General features: G+C 38.4%; 1 protein-coding gene across 4 annotated transcripts; it reads left to right on the top strand.

Annotated features, from left to right (window-relative positions):
• The first annotated feature begins 3,880 nt into the window (after nt 1-3,880).
• Nucleotides 3,881-19,604, top strand: map3k14a (mitogen-activated protein kinase kinase kinase 14a). 4 transcript variants are annotated; one of them, XM_037791992.1, is made up of 16 exons: nt 3,881-4,052; nt 11,896-12,159; nt 12,237-12,318; nt 12,411-12,642; nt 12,975-13,361; nt 13,442-13,576; nt 13,662-13,791; nt 14,181-14,309; nt 16,303-16,407; nt 16,501-16,658; nt 16,772-16,922; nt 17,357-17,659; nt 17,751-17,851; nt 18,705-18,843; nt 18,929-19,029; nt 19,123-19,284. In XM_037791992.1, exons 2-16 carry the CDS (start codon nt 11,910-11,912, stop codon nt 19,282-19,284), a joined length of 2,565 nt encoding a protein of 854 aa, XP_037647920.1. In that variant the 5' UTR covers nt 3,881-4,052; nt 11,896-11,909. The 4 variants fall into 4 exon arrangements, with proteins under 4 accessions (XP_037647920.1, XP_037647919.1, XP_037647921.1 ...); XM_037791991.1 differs by lacking the exon at nt 3,881-4,052 and adding an exon at nt 9,516-9,671; XM_037791993.1 differs by lacking the exon at nt 3,881-4,052 and adding an exon at nt 9,878-9,911.
• The last annotated feature ends 242 nt before the right edge of the window (nt 19,605-19,846 follow it).

The following is a 19,846-nucleotide window of genomic DNA, read 5'->3' as shown; positions in this document are numbered from 1 at the left end:
AATACTGTTATGTATGCAGTTAATTTGTATCAGCATATTTTACTTGTTTACAACCTTGTCTGCTGACAGAGTTTAATCTTTTTACAGTAAAATAATAGCTAGATGTAGGAAAACAGCCAGGAGCCCCAGATTCCCAGGGGCACTAAAAGTACTCATTTCACTGGGTGTCAGGTATTTTTTGCTGATTTTATTAATTGCAGGTTTATTTTGGAAATTGCACCAGTAAAGTACTGCATTATTATGCAATTCATTTTAATTGTTGGAGGGCAATGTTTGAAAATCTAATTTGAAGACCTTTAGTTTATATTGCTATATACTGCTTTCTAATTTATATTTGACCCCCAGATGTTTCTTGTTTTTATGATCCCTCTGTTGATTGTATTTTATTCTTAACCCTTTTTTTTTTTTTTTTTTTTGTCCTTTTCTGAAAAGCACTTTGTAACTGTAGGAAAAACAGCCCGGAGCCCCAGATTCCCAGGGGCACTAAAAGTACTCATTTCACTGGGTGTCAGTTATTTTTGTTAATTGAATGAATGAATGAATGAATGAAAGACTTTATTTCAAACATAAAAATAAATAAAAACAGATACAAAATAATAACAAACAAAACAAGAGTAATAGTGTCCGAAAAGGAGTAGGTAAAAGTAAAACTTATATTTCCCTACCCCTTTCTCACTTCTCCTCTAATAACAGCATTATTATGCAATTCATTTTAATTGTATGTCCTGTCTTGTTGGAGGGCAATGTTTGAAGATCTAGTTTTAAGACCTTTAGTTTATATTGCTATATACTGCTTTCTAAATTGTATTTTACCTCCAGGTGTTTCTTGTTTTTATGATCCCTCTGTTGATTGTGTTTTATTCTTTGCTGATTTATTTATTGTTTGTTTTTTTGTCCTTTTCTGAAAAGCACTTTGTAACCTTGTTTAGAAAAGTGCTATATAAATAAAGTTTATTATTATTATTATTATTATTATTATTATTATTATTATTATTATTATTATTATTATTATTATTTATATTGTGCTCACATGTTGTAGGGCCTACATTTCAAAATAAAGTTATGTTATTTTGATTACACAGCACTTTGGTCAGCTGTTGTTGTTGTTTTTAAATGTTCTTTACAAATAAATTTGGAATTTTTTTAATTATTAAAATTACATCAAACTAACTGACAGGATCCTATTCCTCTAAACCTTCTAGCATTTTATTTATTTATTTGATATTATTTGTTACAGGGCCCATGTACAATAGTACATGTACTAACCAGTTGGTCTCTGGGTCTGCTGTGTGCACTATACTTGACCGAATACATACTGCTCCTATTTTTATACTTCCTTCTATTGAATGGTTCATATTTTGTTACACTTTGTTTAGCTCTTTTTTTTACTGTGTTAGCTGATGCATCTTGTTTTTGGCACTATCCCCTTTGCTGCTGTACACTGTAAATTTCCCCACTGCGGGACTAATAAAGGAATATCTTATCTTATCTTATCTTACAGAATACACAGAGGATGTAAAGTGGGGATACTGCGGAGTAAGTATCCTTTACAGGTTAATCCGGCCATGGATGCAAGCATCATAATCAACAGGACACAGTCATTTATGGTAACTATTTCTGGATGATAAGAATAGCCTAATAACATTTCTAGGGTACATTTGTACATGACATCACTGTGGACATGTTTGCTTGTTTGGTGTGCGGCCAGGTGACAGGTGGTCTGAAATTTTCCATTTATTCTTCACACAAGTGCTGAGAGTTTGCTGTTCATCAGGCAATCCAGCCCTAACATTTCTTTAGACTAAATGAGTTCAAAAATGTGCCTAATCAAAGCATGAGCAAGATTTTACTGGTTGGACTGGGGGGACCAGTGCATTAACTGTGATGGTATGACTACAAGAGGGTGAATTTGCCTGATATAGATCTACAAATAGACCTATATGTTCCCATTTAGAACATGGCCATCCTACAGGTGAAACTATGCATAAGATTTCCACACGTGACGTGATTGTCTATAAAATAAAATGAAATATAGAAGAGCACTTTTAGTTTCTCCTATCATTGGAACTGTTCCGATGATAGCTGCTTTGTGTAAGAATCCATCCAATTTGTAGACATGAGAAAAATGCTAAAATTTCTTGTTTTCAAATGCTTGCCAGGAGCAAATGGCAGAATGAGATCCACTCTTCTGTTTGCTTTGTTTAAACAACATACTTCAATGGTTTGCTTTGAGAATCTCTTTGCTTTTGTTCACACGAGTGTCATGACAGGAAGATATCCAGGGATTTTACTTGGTATTGAGAAGAGGAAATTACCAGATCATCAATATCTTCTTTGGCCTCCATTCACACATGACACAGACTCAGAACTTGCAGCAAGTTTCTGGATGAAGCTGCTTGAACGACTTACGGTGTGTCCATATTGACATGTGCTCATGTCCTTTGGCCTTATTCTCATTTTATCTGCCTTGTTTGGTTTTCTTTTCTTTTGTGAAGCACTTTGTAACATTGTTTAGAAAAGTGCCATAAATAAATGTTATCATTTTATTATTATAACCAAGCAAAGGCAGTTAAGTTTAGTTTTTTGTGATACATAGTCAGGTTTACTACGCTCATAGTAAACACATTTTTTGGAATAACTTCTTAAACAGTGATAATTGGTTTTACATTATTACATTAGGCTATATTTTCCTACACCATAACATTTTGGTCATATACCTTAAAATCACAGGATAAAAACATCAGTGCTAAGCTCAACAGTGACTGAAATCTCAACAGTGACTGAAATCTTATGCATAGTTTCACCTGTAAGATGGCCATGTTCTAAATGGGAACATATAGGTCTATTTGTAGATCTATATCCAGGAATTCACCCTCTTGTAGTCATACCATCACAGTTAATGCACTGGTCCCCCAGTTCAACCAGTTGTGAAATGTAATTATTCATTATTATGTAATTTAGCTTTGGCAATAATGTAACCTGAACATTCATGCCAATAAAGCTTATTTGAATTTGAATTTGACTGCCATGTTTGTATAATGATTGACTATGAAAGACACTAATACTTAGCCTAATTAATTTAATCCTATCACAGTATAATTAATTTAGATTGCACATGGGGCAGCCTATAATGTTACATGTGAATATAGACAGTAATACATGCAGTAATACAGAAATTGCCTTTTGTCAGTAGCTTATGATTCCATCTTGTGGTAAATCTGTGTCATTACAGATAACCCTATTTAGAAGAGGTACAATGTACTACGTGTATTTGCACATATAGTACAGGTCTTCTAAGTAGTAAATAGTGTAGATTCTACACAGTTCGGTGTAAATTTAAGGTCAGTCTAACTTTATCTATAGCAAGTAATCATAATCATAGGAACAGACAGTAGGCAACACTAGAAAAAAATGAAGGCAAACTGGAGGAATGCACTGAACAGAAAACTAAAGAAACAAAGAAAAGTACCTAAATACAAATTTGAAATTTAGCATGGAATTAAAAGGGGGTAATTTGTGCAGTTTATTACAACTTTCAGTTTAGTTTTTCACACCTCATGAGCATTTCCTCCTCTGTCTCAAGGCCTATAGAAAGAGGGTAAGTCACTGGTCTTGTGTTCCGGGTACAACGCATGCGCAGTGTAACTGAAGCTGCGGTCAGATTTCACTGCGCATGTGTGGTACCACCAAACTATGACGTATTGCTTACGTATATTCTTTTGCTCTGTCAAGTCAAATGTCAAATTAGAAACAGGCGCTTACAGGAAGTACAGAAATTTCAGCTTCAAATTAAAAGCGTAACTGTCACTTACCAAAAAATTCAAAACATATTACTAGAGCGCAAGTAGCACTAAAGATGTATCAAATCAATCAATGACTACTTTTAATTGTGATGAATAGTGTCATGGTATTTTTGGATACAATTAGTGTAAAGTTAAGGGAACATAATAGTTACTTTGAAAAACACAACCGGAAATGATCATTCTAGCTAGCTACACAGAGCTGAACATGATCTGATCGCCAACGGCCGACGCCTACTAATTGGTAGAACGGTAAGTGTAAAATCTATTGTACACTTATGGTTAAATTAATATAGTTTAACCAGTTTTATATCTCAGTCTTTTCTGCTCTCTTTTTTGACACATTGATTTCTTATTTAAAAAAGTTCAGACTTCTTAACGAGTGTCTAAAGTTTGATGTGAAATGGCGGTTGAGTGTGGCTGGAAGAAGGAAGTTATTATCTTAGAGAGAGAGAGAGACACTCTCCTAGAACAATACAGCTAACGGGAGACATATAGAGGTTATTTATATGATTTTATGTTTTGTTTGTGACAATAGCTTAACATAACAAAGGGCTGAACAGTAAAAGATAGGCTGCTGTTACTGTAACATTGGCAGTTATCAAAAGTTGTTCAACATACGCCTGTTGAAGCCAGATGTGTATGATCAAAACAACTGTTTTGTACTCCAGTTTGTACTTTTTCCTGACTGTTGTGTGTTTGTTATGGAAGTCTTATGACAGGACTTCCTTTATGTTACCTTTAAGATCAATAATTATAATCTGAAAATCAACATAAGAGGCATGTATTACACGTGTAATACATAAGAAAACAAGAGAAAGGTGATCTACTTCACTTATTACTATATTGTATGGCTGGAATAAGGAAGTTATTATCTTAGTGAGAGAGAGAGATACAGTCTTCAAGAACAATACAGCTAACAGGAGACATATAGAGTTTATTTCTATGATTTTATTTGTTGTTTGTGACAATGGCTCAACACAACAAAGGTCTGCACAGTAAAATATAGGCTGCTGTTACTGTAAAATTGGCAGTACAATGTTATGTTACCAACGTTTTTCAACAGCCAGATGTGTATGATCAAAACAACTGTTTCTACTTTTTCTAGACTGTTGTTGGATGCTTGTGTTTGTTATGGAAGTTTTATGACAGGACTTCCTTTATGTTACCTTTAAGATCAATAATTATAATCTGAAAATCAACATAAGAAGCATGTAATACATAAGAAAACAAGAGAAAGGTGATTCCTTTAACTTCACTAACTTCACTTATTACTAACTGTACCTAGGAGTCCTCATTATGCTCATTTCATGTTGTCCAATATTGATATATTTCATGCTATCATCATTGTGTTTGTTATGGAAGTCTTATGACAGGACTTCCTTTATGTTACCATATAGATCAATAATTATAATCTGAAAACATAAGAAGCATGTAATACACTAATTATTTCAGATAGAGAACTTCCTTTAAGATCATCTTTGTGTTTTCATCTTTATTCAATCCCCATCTCCTCTGTTCTACTGCAGCTTTAATCCATCATGAATTAACAAATACAGAAGATTGCCTTCATATATTACCTCTGAACAAACTAAAACAACGCTACAACACATACAAAAAAGACATTATACAGAGACTCAGACAAACGCCGACAACAGCAGGAGAGAACGTTATGACGAGGTTAGACAACGTGAGAAAGTGCAATTTAAGATGCAGTGAAGTCTGGTCTTATACAAAAACAAGATGAAAGGTGATCATTTTAACTTCACTTATTACTAACTTTACCTAGGAGTCCCCATTATGCTCACTTCATATTGTCCAATATTGATATATTTCATGCTATTATCAGCTCTTATCTGCCCATATCTACCAGATTTAATTGTTTTACATTAGTCACCCCCTTGGTGTATGTTGAGTCCAACCAAAGTCCTGCTCTTCTCCACACTGACTGCACAAATACATGCAGGACCATTCTTGGCCCAGAGTCAAACTCCTGGCCTGCATTTAGAGCTAAACAGCCCTGGCCTGGGTCCATCCTTGAATGAGAAACCAATGGTGTCCTGTTGTCAGTGCAAATGTCCTTTATACTTTTCCCCCTGCGAAATAAAGAGAAAGTGCAGAAACACATTGTATAAATCTACAAAGTAGGGTCCACTCCTGTACACTTTTACACTATAGAGTAGTTTACTACATAACTATAGGCCTGTTAGACTACAGTGTAGTCAAACATAGCATGCAATATGTCAAATGAATGCCAGATTTCAAGTTATACATTCAAGTGTTACTGCTTCATGAAACTTTTTGTGTTTTCCACTTGTTCAATTTATGTGTTTCTGATCTTTCCTCTATAACAAAATGTCATTTGGCATCAGGGTTGGAAATTAGCACCAGCCACCAGCCAAATGCAGTTAAAATATGCAAGTGGCTGCCAAATTTGCTACACTCACCCCCACCAAATAAACAATGGTAATCTATTGAGTGGCTAGTAGATTTTAGATTCAACGAGAACGCAAATAAGTAAAGATAATAGTGATATCAGACGGGATGCATGCTTTTGATGAATTTTCATTTAGGATTATTTTCATTATCAATTAACCTCTTCAAACTTCTTGTTTTGTCTGACCAACAGTTCAAAACCCAAATATTTTCAGTTCACACACTGATATAAAACGGAGAAAACATAAACAAAACTGCGATCATAATACATCTTCTTATCTAATCCAGGATCGTCAAAGGGAATGACTATTTTCAAATACCCACAATTAACATACAGAACACGATCAGCTGAATGAAAATGTACAGAAAATGTTTGATTATTGTAGTTGTTAGTGAAGTAACAAAAGTGAAAAGAGAAGTTGTTAGAAGAGGAACCGAAAGGTCAGACTGTATAGTGTGAGTAAAACTTGAAGTGTTGCATGCAGATGGGTTCTTAAATGCTCTGGACACATTATGTAGTCCAGGACCGGGACATTTTCCTGAGAAGCAGCCGGCGTTTCCCTTAAGGAATGCTTGCCTGTGTGTTTTCTGTGGCCAACTCCAGGTTGAGTCCCTTTTCTCTGTCCTTACTAAAGGCTTTGGAATTTCATTAATCTGTGTGGGTGTGCAGCAGGAGACGGCTCAATATAGCCACTGACTGTATGTGGAGTTTAGCTCCGGATTTCTCTGCAAAACTTAAAAATTACAATGGATTGTACCACTTATGGTTATTGTGTACTTACTGTACTTATTAGGTACATATGTAGAATCTCATGTAGTCCAATGCAACAGCCCATGACACTGGAACAATGATAAACATCTGTTGGTTCCAGTTTCTCAATTGTGAGGATTCTGTGTTTTATATAATTTTAAATTGAATATCTTTACTTTGGGCTTCAGGAAATTGTGAAGGGCATTTTTTTTACTATTTCCTGATATCTTATAGACCAAACTAGAGCTCCAACTAAATATTATTTCCATTATTGATTAATCTACCTATTATTTTCTCAATTAATCATTTGGTCTTGACTTTTGAATGCCAGCAAATAGCAAAAACATGCCCTTCACAATTTCCCACAGCCAAGTATGACATCTTAAAAAGATAAGATAAGATATACTTTATTGCTCCTAGTGGGAAATTTAGCTTGGGCAATAGTACTTCACACTGTTGCATCAACTTAATACAATGGTAGTACAGTAGTACATCAAAGAGGCAGTAAAAATATATTGCACATGCCTTGTGAGATAAAAGAAGTAAATACTTTGGCATTATAAAAAATGAGGAAAGGAATCCTAAAAAAACATAAATCCATAAAAACAGTCCGTTTACTATTATAGAGGATTAAGAAAACCAGACACCAAACATTGCTTTCCTGACAAATTAATACACAGATATAAATTTACTGGATTGATATTTATTATTAAGATAATAAATCGTACACCAGCAACAAATTGGTCAAAACTTAAACAGGAATTAAAATACCAGTATATAATGTATATAGTATGTAAACATAGAATTGAATTGAATAGATCGGCTCCATTGTCACCGATACCCGATCCAGCTATTTGAGTCAATATCCGCCCGATATCCGATCCGGCAACGGTATCGGTGCATCTCTAGGCAAGTTTTGAATCAGTCGGTGGCTAATAGAGAAGCCAAAACTAAACCCTAACTAACTAGCATGATATTATCAGTGTTTCTAAGATATTGTTGCCATGACAGCAAACAGTTTCCTTTACACAAAGGAAGCAACTTGCATTTTGCTTTGTGTTCTTGGTTCATGCTGTCGCCTCTAAAGTGGCGGTCTGAACTTCCTGTGTTCTGTGGCGGTTTGAATATGAGCAAGTTGTTTTGAAGTGAGATTATTTGAGATAGACGAAAGAAGACGCCCAAAGTTTCAAGTGACAGCTCATCATACGCTTGCTCTGAATTCTCTCGGTGGCGGCAAATATTTTCCACAAGATCCTCATGATATCAGATATCAGGAGTTTGATGCTGCTAGTTTTTTTATGACATGTGTCGTATAGTGGAGAGTATCTCATGACACACATGACATATGACAGATTATCTATATTAGCATGGAAACAGGGCACACATGCTCATTAAGATATCAGAACACATGAAAGGTCACAAAACGCATCACATTTAGTATCGTGGGTGTGTGTAGAAGACCAGAAATATGGAGGACGGAACCTGCCAAAACCAAAAATAAATGAATAAATAAATGACTCGATGAATAAATAAATATGTCATTAAATGTAGCAAATATAATATTAAAAATAAATGCAGCTATTAATTAATTGATAAAATGTGACATAAATTGATATTTCTGTTTTAATTTACTTTATTTATTTGTATTAATTCCCTTATTTATTTACTCTTCTGTTTCCCTATAATTTATTTATGTATAGCTAGGTAGCATGGTGAGATACATTGATTGACAGCCCCCTCATTTGCATAATGAAGCAGAAATGCATAAAGAAATGTAAAAATAAATGTGTAAAGTAAAGAAAACAGAAATAAATAAGTTTGGGGAAATAAATTAGGGTTGAAATGCAAAGGGAAAATCATGCATAAATAAATAAATATATACATCTAAAAATAAATATTTAATAAATAAAAAAGTAAGTGCAAAAATAAATACATAAATTAATAAAAGGGTAAAATTAAACAGAATAGTAAATGAATATGGGAATTAATACAAAGATAAATAAATGAAGAAGCAAATTAAAACAGAAATATCAATTTATGTCACATTTGATCAATTTATTAATGGCTACATTTATTTTTAATATTCATTTTGCTACACTCAATGACATATTTATTTATTTATTTATTTATTGAGTAATTTATTTATTTATTTTTTATTTTGGCAGGTTCCGTCCTCATACAGAAACATGTGTTTGACCTAATTAGAGAACATCTTATTTGTCCATATTCTGTTTTTGATTAGACTCTGATACCATGCTGCTGTAATAATCACATCTATAAAAGTAAAACCTGAGTATACAGTATGTTGACAGGAAACAGAGAGCTGATGTTCTGCTTTTTAACTGTCCGTAGTTCACAGTCGATCATCAAAAGCATAACCAAACATGTTATCCTTTAATCTAGTCAGTGGGAAGAGCAAGTAAGCCAGCCCTGCTGGAGGGAGGGGGGAATATGGGGAAGTGGAGATGCATTTCCCATAAATCCTTTTCAGTCAGCTCCTCCCCCCCACGGGTTGGCTACGAGCCAGCATCAAGCAGAGCAGAGCGGCGGGGACAGAGACGTTACTGAGAACCAGGACATGAAGGCAGACAAACACAGCAGCACCTAGTTTTACTAATGTAGATGACAGGTTATTGCGAGCGGATACACAGGAGAGAGAGAGCCGTTCAGACTGGCATCTGTCGGTACGTCCACACGCCCCTCTGCCTCACACACACACACACACACACACACACACTCACAGAGTTGTTTTTGTGGTTGTGTTTATTGCTGCGGGTTTTTCTCTATTTCCTTTCCACGTAAATTCATCGGGGTGTGGTGTTAGGTCTGGCTCTAAGAGCACCGGCAGCGTCTTAAGAAGGAAGTGACAGTTGAATTGCTTTTGTTCTAGAATAATCTTGCAGTGCATGAAGTCGGCACACAAGGTAATGACACTACTGAACAGCTTTCATTGAACTTTCTTTGGTATTACTTGTATACTTACTTGTATATGCTGTGTTAGTATTGACAAGAGCAAGAATATGCAAAAACTACTGGGGAAACTGGGGTTTTGTAGCCATGCGATTGTTTTAATCAAGATAATCCTGGTATGACCTTTATCAAGAATATCTGTATGTGTGCAGAAAGAGTCAAAAGCTGAGTGACAAGGAGAAACACACTGATGCAACATGCAGCAACTGTAGTCCAAGTTCCTTTCAAACTGCATTTTAATGCACATTATAACCAGTGCTGAGATGAAAGAGCGTGTCTGAGCGTGCTGATTTTTACAGTCAAACATATTTCGACGATTATAACCTCCACGCCATCTGCAGTCAATCGTGCAAATCTTTATTGGAGATTCAGCCTGGCCCGGGCCTTAATGTGCTGTATTTGACTTCCTCTGAGTGAAACGGAGCGCTCGCATTTAACGACACAGTTTTGCAACTGTCAAAACAAGGCCAGGGTTGAGTTTCCTGTCTCGTCTGCCCACAGCAAACTTTCAAAGTTTCAGTTCAACTTATCACCATGATCCTGAGCGCACTTTGACACAGGCAAATGTGTTAAACTTCAAATCAATCCTATAAAGAAGCAGATTAATATGAAAAGCCTGTCATTGTTTCATTGCAGTGTGTGCAACACAGGAAACATCTTGAATTGTCAAAAGTCAAAAGTGTATGAGCTCTTCTGCCTTGTTTGATTACAACCAGTGATCCCGGAATTAACATAATTAACTTTTTAGCCCCTTAAAAGTAAACAAAGTAAACATTAAGAACTAAATTAAGGAAAACAAATAAATAAATAAAAGTTTAACTTGAAAATAAGACATATATTTGGTTGTCACTATCCAGTTTTTTCTCTTTTTAGGCACCATCGCTCTGACATTATCAGATAGTAAAAAGTCCTTTGTTAAGTTATGGGGAAGTAGTTTTTCTGAGGAACAAATTTCATAACATTTATAAAGGTCACGTCACTAGCGATGATAGTCAGAAACCACGTGATTTACTCTATCAACACAAAGCACCAACAAATAACACGTCAATAAATGTTCAACCAAATCAGTTTTAATGTCAATTGAAAGTGCCATTTAAAAGGAGACACAGTAAAATATAAAATATCATAAACTAGAACTAGAGCATATTGGCAAATTATTTCTAAACAAAAATGCCAAAGGTTTGCTGGTTCTAGCTTCTCAAATGTAAGGATTTGACGGTTTCTTTGTCATATAAGTAGGGCTGCAAACTAATGATTTTTTTCTTGGTTAATCCTTAGTTGTTTGGTTTATAAAATGTCAGAAAATGGTGAAAAATGTGGATCAGTGTTTCCCAAAGCCCAAAATGACGTCCTCAAATGTCTTGTTTTGTCCACGACTCAAAGATATTCAGTTTACTGTCAAAATATTCACATTTAAGAAGCTGGAATCAGAAAATTTTGAGTTTTTATTCTTAAAAAATGACTTAAAGCGATTAATCCATTATCAAAATAGTTGGCGATTAATTTAATAGTTGACAACTAATAGATTAATTTATTAATCTTTGCAGTTCTACATATAAGATAGTCAACTGAATATCTGTGGGTTTTGGATTGTTGGCCGGGCAAAACATGACATTTGAAGACGTCCACGTGGGCTGTGGGATATTACAAATATCGACAAAAAGATGAATCGAGAAAATAATCAGCAGATACATTTGCAGCCCTATTATAAACTCTCATGATTGAAACACAGCCAGCATGTCTTCAGTCAACTCCATTAATCTACAAACATGTTAGATTAGAAAAAAATTATTACCAAGATTTTAGAAAACAGCTGCATAGAAGTTCCGGCGATGATGATCGGTTATAATTACAAATATTGGTTATATGACATTAATGTTGTCATTTGTACAGTTGTAGAGAAAGCTCTTGACTTATTGTGATGTTGTCTCTCTCCAGATCCAGCAGATGAAATGGCGGTGAGGCAAAGGCTTTTTAACTCGACAGCACCCTTCTCCGGGTCATCCCAAGCTGAGCTGAAGGGATCGTTCCCATCCTGCTCGGCTGCGGAGCAGGAGGTGGCGGAGGAGGAGGAAGAGGAGGGGAAGGACAGCAAAATGGGCTACATCAACCCTTTGTTAAAAAGAGTCCTGACACGTGGGACCGCAGAGCAAATGGGAGAAATGCCACTGAAGACCTCAACCTTCATTGCCCAAGCTGAATGTAATTATATATATTTTTGAATAATGCATTAGAAAGCTGTGCCTTGGCAGTTAACACTGACACTGTGCTCTCCTCAGGTGAAACCCAGGACTCCCAAGAGTTATGTCCATCCTCCCTTGAACGCTCCTTTGTTTCGTCCTCGAACATCTACACCAGCAGGTATGACATTACCCGGACTACACTGCTTCTGTATTTCACACTTCATGTTTGTTATGTCTGGAATTTACATCGTCGCCATACTTCTGCTTCAGTCATTCCTTGGAGCACAACAATGTGGCGTGCCCGACCATGGCCTCCATGCAGGAGCCGAGCAGCTCGCCAGCACAGCAGCTTGCCCCGAGGAAGAAGACCAGGAAGAGACAGAAGCGCAAAGGGAAGAAAAAACTGGAGAAGAAGAAGGAGAAGAAGAAGGAGAAGCAGCGACACCGAACGCCCTCTGGAGTCCCTGAACAGGAGAGTGGAAGTTCTCAGGTCCGGATCCTGGTAAGAAGTCTGGTTATTCTTCACATATCATTTATGAAAAAGCTATTTAAACTGCCATTAAGAAGTAGGTTGTATACTCTTAAAAGAACTGCGAGTGCTTGCAGTGTTTTCCTTGTGAATCATCTTCAAGGACGAACTGCAACATTCTTTGGCAGTCGCAGGCTCGATCTCTAGACATTCCCATGCAAACATTAGCTCTCCTGTGTTGTGGAAGTGAATCACCAAATTCAGACAAAGCTGCTTCTCATGGCCTTGAGCCCCGGAGCAAACTAACCTGAGAATGTAAACATCATAGAGTATGATCAACCATGCTCTCTGCTTGTGTCTTGTAGGATGAGTCGTCTCTTGGAGGGAGAAGTGACCTCAGTTCTTCCTGCTGTAGCTGCGTTGAAAGCTCCGAAGAGCAGGACAGAGGGCCTTCTCCCTACAGGCGACAGGTCTACAACACAGGCTCCAGCTGCTCTCTGAACTGGGTGGACCCGGTCTGCGGCCCCCTCTCCAGTCTCCACTCCTATGGGCAGGACAGCGACTCGGACTCCCTCAGCAGTCAGGGAGACTGTTCTCTGGCTCTTGCTGGCCTCAGGGGCAGCGTCAGTCAGGGGGACCCGTGTTACGCAGGGCCCTTTTTCAAAGATGTGGAGAGGGATGTAAGAGAAGAGGAAGATGAGCTCTCAGCAGCTGACTCTGTCATCAACGAGGGAATCATCTTTTATAATGAAGTATGTTCTGCTTTACTACTTTCTGTCTCGTTTTTAAATGTGGTTCCACCAAACTAACTTATTCTCTCTTATTCTATCAGAGCATCCAGCCGGTTGACTCTGAATACAAGGAAGGGAGGGAGTACGTCCTCTCAGAGTTCATCAAGGAGGGCTCCTACGGTGAAGTACACAGCGCTCAAGATGTCAACACAGGCTTCAAGTTTGCTGTCAAAAAGGTAACGCAGAGCATATCGTCCCTCTTTGTGTTTTGAGCCTAGTTTTAAAGTGTGCTCACCATTTTGCTCCATCGTTTCTTCACAGATCGCCCTGAAGAGGTTCAGCAGCGAGGAGGTGGGTGCGTGGAGTGCCCTCAGATCTCCTCGTGTGGTGGAGCTCTTTGCAGTGGTCAGAGAGGGACCCAACGTTCGCCTCTTCATGGACCTCAAATCAGGTAAACAAGCCTCACTTCACATTCAGCCAGCACTCACTGCTGATGTTGAGATTGAGGGTGGAAATAGTTGGGTGAGATGTGATGAATTAAGTGCAAAACGCATGAGAATAATGGAGATTACAGAAAAAAAAAGGATGTGATTCGTGTCGAGATGTGGAAGTGGGCGGTTCTGGGACGCCAGAAATGACTGTTGAGCTTCCTTGAAGTGTTACGATCCAAATTACACCCAACGTCTATGATGGGAGATAAACACAATTACATACCTCACACCTTTCCTTCGTCATCAAATTCCAGGCCTTAATAAAAAGGAATAGTTGAATCAGACACTGTAAATATTAACAAGATATCTCTCAGTCTTTATCCTGGTCTGACCTTGTCTGTTATTCCAGGCTCCCTGGGCCAGCTGATAACGGAGCGCGGCCGGCTGCCAGAGGACCTGAGTCTCCACTACCACTCACAAACCTTAACAGCACTGGAGTACCTACTGAAGAAAAAAGTGGTGCATCTGGACATTAAAGGTACGTCATACAACAGGATATTTTGACAATTTCTTTTTCACATATTTACAACAACTAATGTTCAAGTCTAATCTGAGTTATACTGAAACGTCCAAACATGAATGGGGACGCCATGAGGGAAACTGATTTCAACTGTTGAATGTGTTTCATAACTTAAAATCCCTCCAACAGTTTTCTAAAGACATACAGACATAAAAAGACATATAAAGTATTTCAATTTGTCCTGGATCCACTAGCTTTAACCTCAAATCAACCATCATTATTAGGCTGCATTCACGCCAGTCCTCTCATTCATTTGAATGTGGGTGGTGTGTTTAGCCTGCAGTGGCGGGGACGTAGGGGGTGCTGGGAAAAAAAAGTGCAAAAAGTTGAAACAGAATCAACTTTTGGAGAAAGGTGGCCAATCACGTAACCGGTGACCCAGAGCTGTGAAGGCGAGCCATGAGGGAGCAAAAGACGTCATGCAGTCGTTTACTGTTAATGAGCCATTAAGTGACACTCCCACACCAACGCTCAACCCTGCGTCAATCGCCACAACGCCTGATTTGGTGTGAATGCAGCCTTAGTTTATTCAAGACTTTTATTTTAACACCTAAGCAATCTAAAGCAGTGCTTCCCAAACTTTTTCACATCAAGGACCCCTAAACAAATTAGACCACAGACACCCATTTGATAAGATTTTATCCCAGGGTCCCCCATCTGATTTTGCTTTTAGATGTGTTATTACAGAAAGTGTATTAAACCCATTATTAAAATAATCATACATTCTGTCATCATGTTACTTATGGATGGAATTATAGTGAAAATAAATGATTCCCCTTTTAGCTGAGGGCCCCTAGGGGCCCCTGGACACCACTTTGGGAACCACCAATCTAAAGTATTTGAGTAATTGTTAGTATTTTATATTTTTGTTATGTTCTGAAATGCAACAAAAGCAAAGCAAGAAGCAGATTTAGGTACTTTTCCCCAAATAAAAACTACATGTTTATATGTTTAATAATGGATTGTTATATCCCTGTGTCCTGCTAGATAGTGCCACTTTTTGATTGTTTTTTTTATATACAGTCTTCTGCCTCTAAAGCGATGAACTATCTAAAATATGAATGTAAATGTTAAGACTAAAAAAACTCAGACATCAGATATTGACATCGGCCCATAAACACTTTCAGGTAGCACAATAGTAATAACAGTAAAAACTAAATGTGTCAGCTTGACTTTTACTTGTTGTGGTGCGTAGTGGAAAACAAAAACATACAGAGAGAATAAGTCAGATTTCTAATTAGTTCTCATCAGAGGATTGTGTGTCTTTGTGTGCAGCTGTTGTGTGGAACACAAGTGTCACAGATACAGTAGATCTGATCCTCAGCACCTGTGTTGTGAAACCAGACTGCCACAGAGAAGACGACGGGCTGGGAATTTCCCACAGTGTGACTCACCGCTGATCTTTAGAGGCGGCGCATGTGCACAGAATCAGGAGAGCAAGAAAGAAAGAAAGGGAGAACGAAACAGAGCGGGGGGATGGGGCGAGGAGCAGGAAGTAGTTAGCGAGAGAAGAGAGAGAGAGAGAGAACAGAGACAGAAAGAAGGCAGAAGATGAAAATAAAGTGGAAAGAAGTTTTTGAAAAGAAGGAAAGAGAAAACAAAAAGAGAACTAAGTTAGAGGAAGCGCAAAAAAAACAGAAGAGAAACATGATTGTGCTGTTGTAGCTCAGGCGCCACCTGGTGTCTGTAATGCCTCAGGAAAAGCAAGGCAGTGACGCCACATCTTTTTATCTGCTGCCTGTTTGTTACCGGCCTCCACATTCATTCCTTATTAAAGTGTTTTCTACAGCAGCTGTCCCTCGCTGATGTCATATGTCCCTCTTATTTTTGCTCCTTTTGTCTGTAGACTGTTTTGTGTCTGTGCAGCTGCCCTGTTTCTAATTATGTCATCACACTGTCATGGAAACCAGTGCTAATGCAGTGGATTACTGACTCCGCTTGTTTCCCACAGCTGACAATGTGTTGCTGTCGGAGGACGGTAGAGACACCTTCCTGTGCGACTTTGGACACGCAGAGAGACTCGACAATCGGGGACAGAGCCTCAGCGGGTCCAAAGGTAAACACTGTGTAACTCTAGCCACTCACTTAAGAAGATGAGTATCCACCTCAGTGTCTTAATTCATTGTTTTCCTAATGTAATTCAACTCAGATCTGAAGGGCACAGAGACCCACATGGCCCCTGAGATAGTAAAAGGGGAACCCCGCGGAGCCAAAGCAGATGTGTGGAGCAGCTGCTGTATGTTACTGCACATGCTCAATGCGTGTCAACCGTGGACGAGATACTACACCTGTAGACTTTACCTGAAGGTATACCTCACAGTCACACCACACCCTGCTGTTTTCATCGCAGATGTTCAAGTCCGCTCTTCACAGTATTCACATCAGACTTTGACCGGGTCCCTTTTTCGTGACGGTTACAGATCGCCAACGAGGCTCCTCCTCTGAGGGAGATCCCGCCTGACTGCAGCCCTTTCACAGCCGAAGTGATCAAGGCGGGACTTCAGAAGGATCCAGCCAAGAGAGCATCCGCATCTCAGCTCAAAGAGAAAACTGCCAGAGCTCTGAGAGAAGGTAACTAAAGCTGTACTGTGGTCATATCAATGCAACCAGGTGCGTCCATACACACCCAGTTAAATCAAATAAACAAATAACAAATTATTGGTTATTACTGGTTTCCATAATAATAGTAGTAGTATAACAAAAAATAAAAATGCTATGTATTGTAGCCCCACTCTCCTTATCTGATAAATAATGTTGTATTTGCATCTTAAAAAGAGACAATACAAAGTCAATGAAGAGCAACGAATTGTTTTCCCCTCCGGTGTGGACGGGATTTAATTGTGCTCCATCTCTATTAAATGTAAATGAAAAATATAGATTATTTTTTTAACCTGAAAAATGATGGCAATGTACAGAGAAACTGCAGTAAGAAAATCAACCTGCGACTACTTAAAAAAGGAATGCATCATCATCTACAGTTTGTGATGTATTGTGTGTGATTGCAGTGGGAGGACTCACCAGCCCAGTGAAGGGACCCTACACAGAGCCCCTGTACATCGCCAACAAACCTCCTGACTCCCTGCAACTTATCAACAGCAACTTTAGCTACGAGGATGAGCATCAAGAGTCTGTTGAGAAAGTGACCACAACAGGGAGGAGGACGGAGGAACCGGATGATGAAGAGGATCGTAATGAGTCAAAGCGAGACTCACTTTTCTGTCCACAGACGCTGATCTCTGAGCCGAATCACAAGAAGGGCAACAAGATCACCACTGTGCCCGAACTTGAGCTGCGTAAACTGGAGCGAGGTGAGCTTCAGCCTCAGCGTTCTGCTTACTTCTCTCGTCTTAAAAATGTTTTGAACTCCACTCACTGTTTTTTTTCCTGCTTGTTTTGCAGATTTCTACCTGAGCAGTCTGTCCCAGCTCCACTCTCCTGAGATGCTCCTGTCGTGTCTCACCAGCGACCCTCATTACAACTGGGAACCATGGGACAAAAAGGTAACCCAGAATTCACAATAGAGAACATCTCTAATTTACCTCACACTATGCAGAAGACACACAGTTGGAGCGAGATTGATTACTGGTAGATAAGGATCTGAGTTATCAATCAAGACCCCAAGTCATCACTTTCTGTAATTGCATCATCGTCCTGCAACACAAGGATCCAAAATAGTGGAATTTGTTAATACTAAAAAAACGTTTTCATATTATACATCCCAATTTTAAAGCTGCGTAGCATCATGATGCGATCATGACCATATAGATTGATAACTTAAACCCTTTTTACTTGTCTCAGCTGTGCACTGTCATCACAGAATAAGAATTTTCCAAATCTCTCTAAAAAAAAATTATCAATTTTACCTGTCCAAATACTCAAGATATTGCAATATTGGGTCCATTTTAACTAGAGTAGCAACAATTAATTAATTAGTTGTCAACTATTAAATTAATCGGCAACTATTTTGATAATCGATTAATCGCTTTGAGTAATTTTTTATGAAAAAAAGTCAAAATTCTGTGATTCCAGCTTCCTAAATGTGAATATTTTCTGGTTTCTTTACTCAACTTTGACAGTATATCTGAATATCTTTGAGTTGTGGACAAAACAAGACAGTTTGAGGACGTTATCTTGAGCTTTGAGAAACCCTGATCAACATTTTTCACCATTTTCTGACACTTTATAGACCAAACAACTATTCGATTAATCAAGAAAATAATCGACAGATTAATCGACAATGAGAATAATCGTTAGTTTTAGCCCTGATTTAAACAAAGAGCTTCACTGGTGTTCATCTATTTTGGCTAAAGTACTAACAGACCCTCTGTTTGGCTTCCTCTTTTTTTGTTCTAGGACTCTGGCCGCTGGTCTCTGAGCCTAGGAGACGACTTCAGCTCCGGTGTCTTCTCCTACAGCAGTCAGCCAGACGTGCAGGTTTCCAGTCTGGATTTGCTGAGCCACACACAGCTGCCACCACCCTGCTGTTTCGAAGGTGAGACAAAACATGAACACCTTTCTTCTTTTGAACTATTTAATGTCGTACCAAAATGTAACAATCTGCTCCGTCATTGGCTCAGGTGTGGATGTCTGCATCAGAGACTTCAACAGGAAGAGCATCCGCATCAGAGAGACGCGCCGGGTGAAGGTGGGCCACATCGCCACTGGCATCAGTGATCAGGTGAGGGCTGATGATGTTTCAGTCTGTTTCAGTGTTTGTAAAAAAGCAAGATTACATCTGTTTTAATACATATATGTGTCTCTCCTTTTCTAGATCTCTGAGAGGGTTTTCACCCTGGAAACCCAGCAGGGCCAGCAGGTTGCTCACGATGAGGAGGTGCAGGAGTCCGGTATGGAGCTCAGCTGTGTTCCTGCTCCAGACTTCAGCTCTGCCTGGAGGTGGAGGATCAGAGACGGCGTGCTGGAGACCAGATAGAGCCCAAAGCTCTCTCCGTCCATCGGCAGCCGTGTCATCTTAACCGTCCTACACATGGCCTTCTGTTGAATCGTTTCAAATATTTGCCTTTGTCTCAGTGTGCGAGGTCCATGCTTTCATAACGGGTACAAATACAACTTTTTTTATCACGTCTCATGTTTTAAATGCCTTAATGGGGTGGAGGGGGGAAGGGGACTGTTGTGTAGCTTTTTTTGTCTCTAAAGTGCTCATTTCTAAGTCAAGGTACTGCCCTTTTTTGACCACTGTGATGTTTACATGTTGCATGTTTACACTGAATCATTAAATGGTATATGAAACTATGCAGTGTGTGATGCATTATTGATCTCACTTCAGTCACAATCCAGTCTATAATACCATGACAATGAACAGTTCTGTTTTGTTCTAATTCATTTATCTGGAATTTACTTTGACTTCTAATAACATCATATAACATTAAACATAAATTGCAATTTCTGTTATAAATGCTGTTTGAACACTATTTCAGTAAGCTGTCAGAGCACTGGTCAGACTGTCATTATGTTTGATACAGAAAATCATAGTC

The sequence above is a fragment of the Sebastes umbrosus genome, chromosome 14, assembly GCF_015220745.1.
Source record: "Sebastes umbrosus isolate fSebUmb1 chromosome 14, fSebUmb1.pri, whole genome shotgun sequence".
NCBI lineage: Eukaryota > Metazoa > Chordata > Actinopteri > Perciformes > Sebastidae > Sebastes > Sebastes umbrosus.
Note: the sequence above shows the minus strand (reverse complement) of the source record. Positions and strands in the feature narration are given on the sequence as shown.

Bases quoted from the DNA above. Each gene is read 5' to 3' on its own strand.
- map3k14a (XM_037791994.1), top strand. From the start codon at position 11,910: ATGGCGGTGAGGCAAAGGCTTTTTAACTCGACAGCACCCTTCTCCGGG. The intron at 13,792-14,180 runs GTAAACAAGCCT...CTGTTATTCCAG, and splicing joins CTTCATGGACCTCAAATCAG to GCTCCCTGGGCCAGCTGATA. The intron at 16,408-16,500 runs GTAAACACTGTG...AATTCAACTCAG, and splicing joins GAGCCTCAGCGGGTCCAAAG to ATCTGAAGGGCACAGAGACC.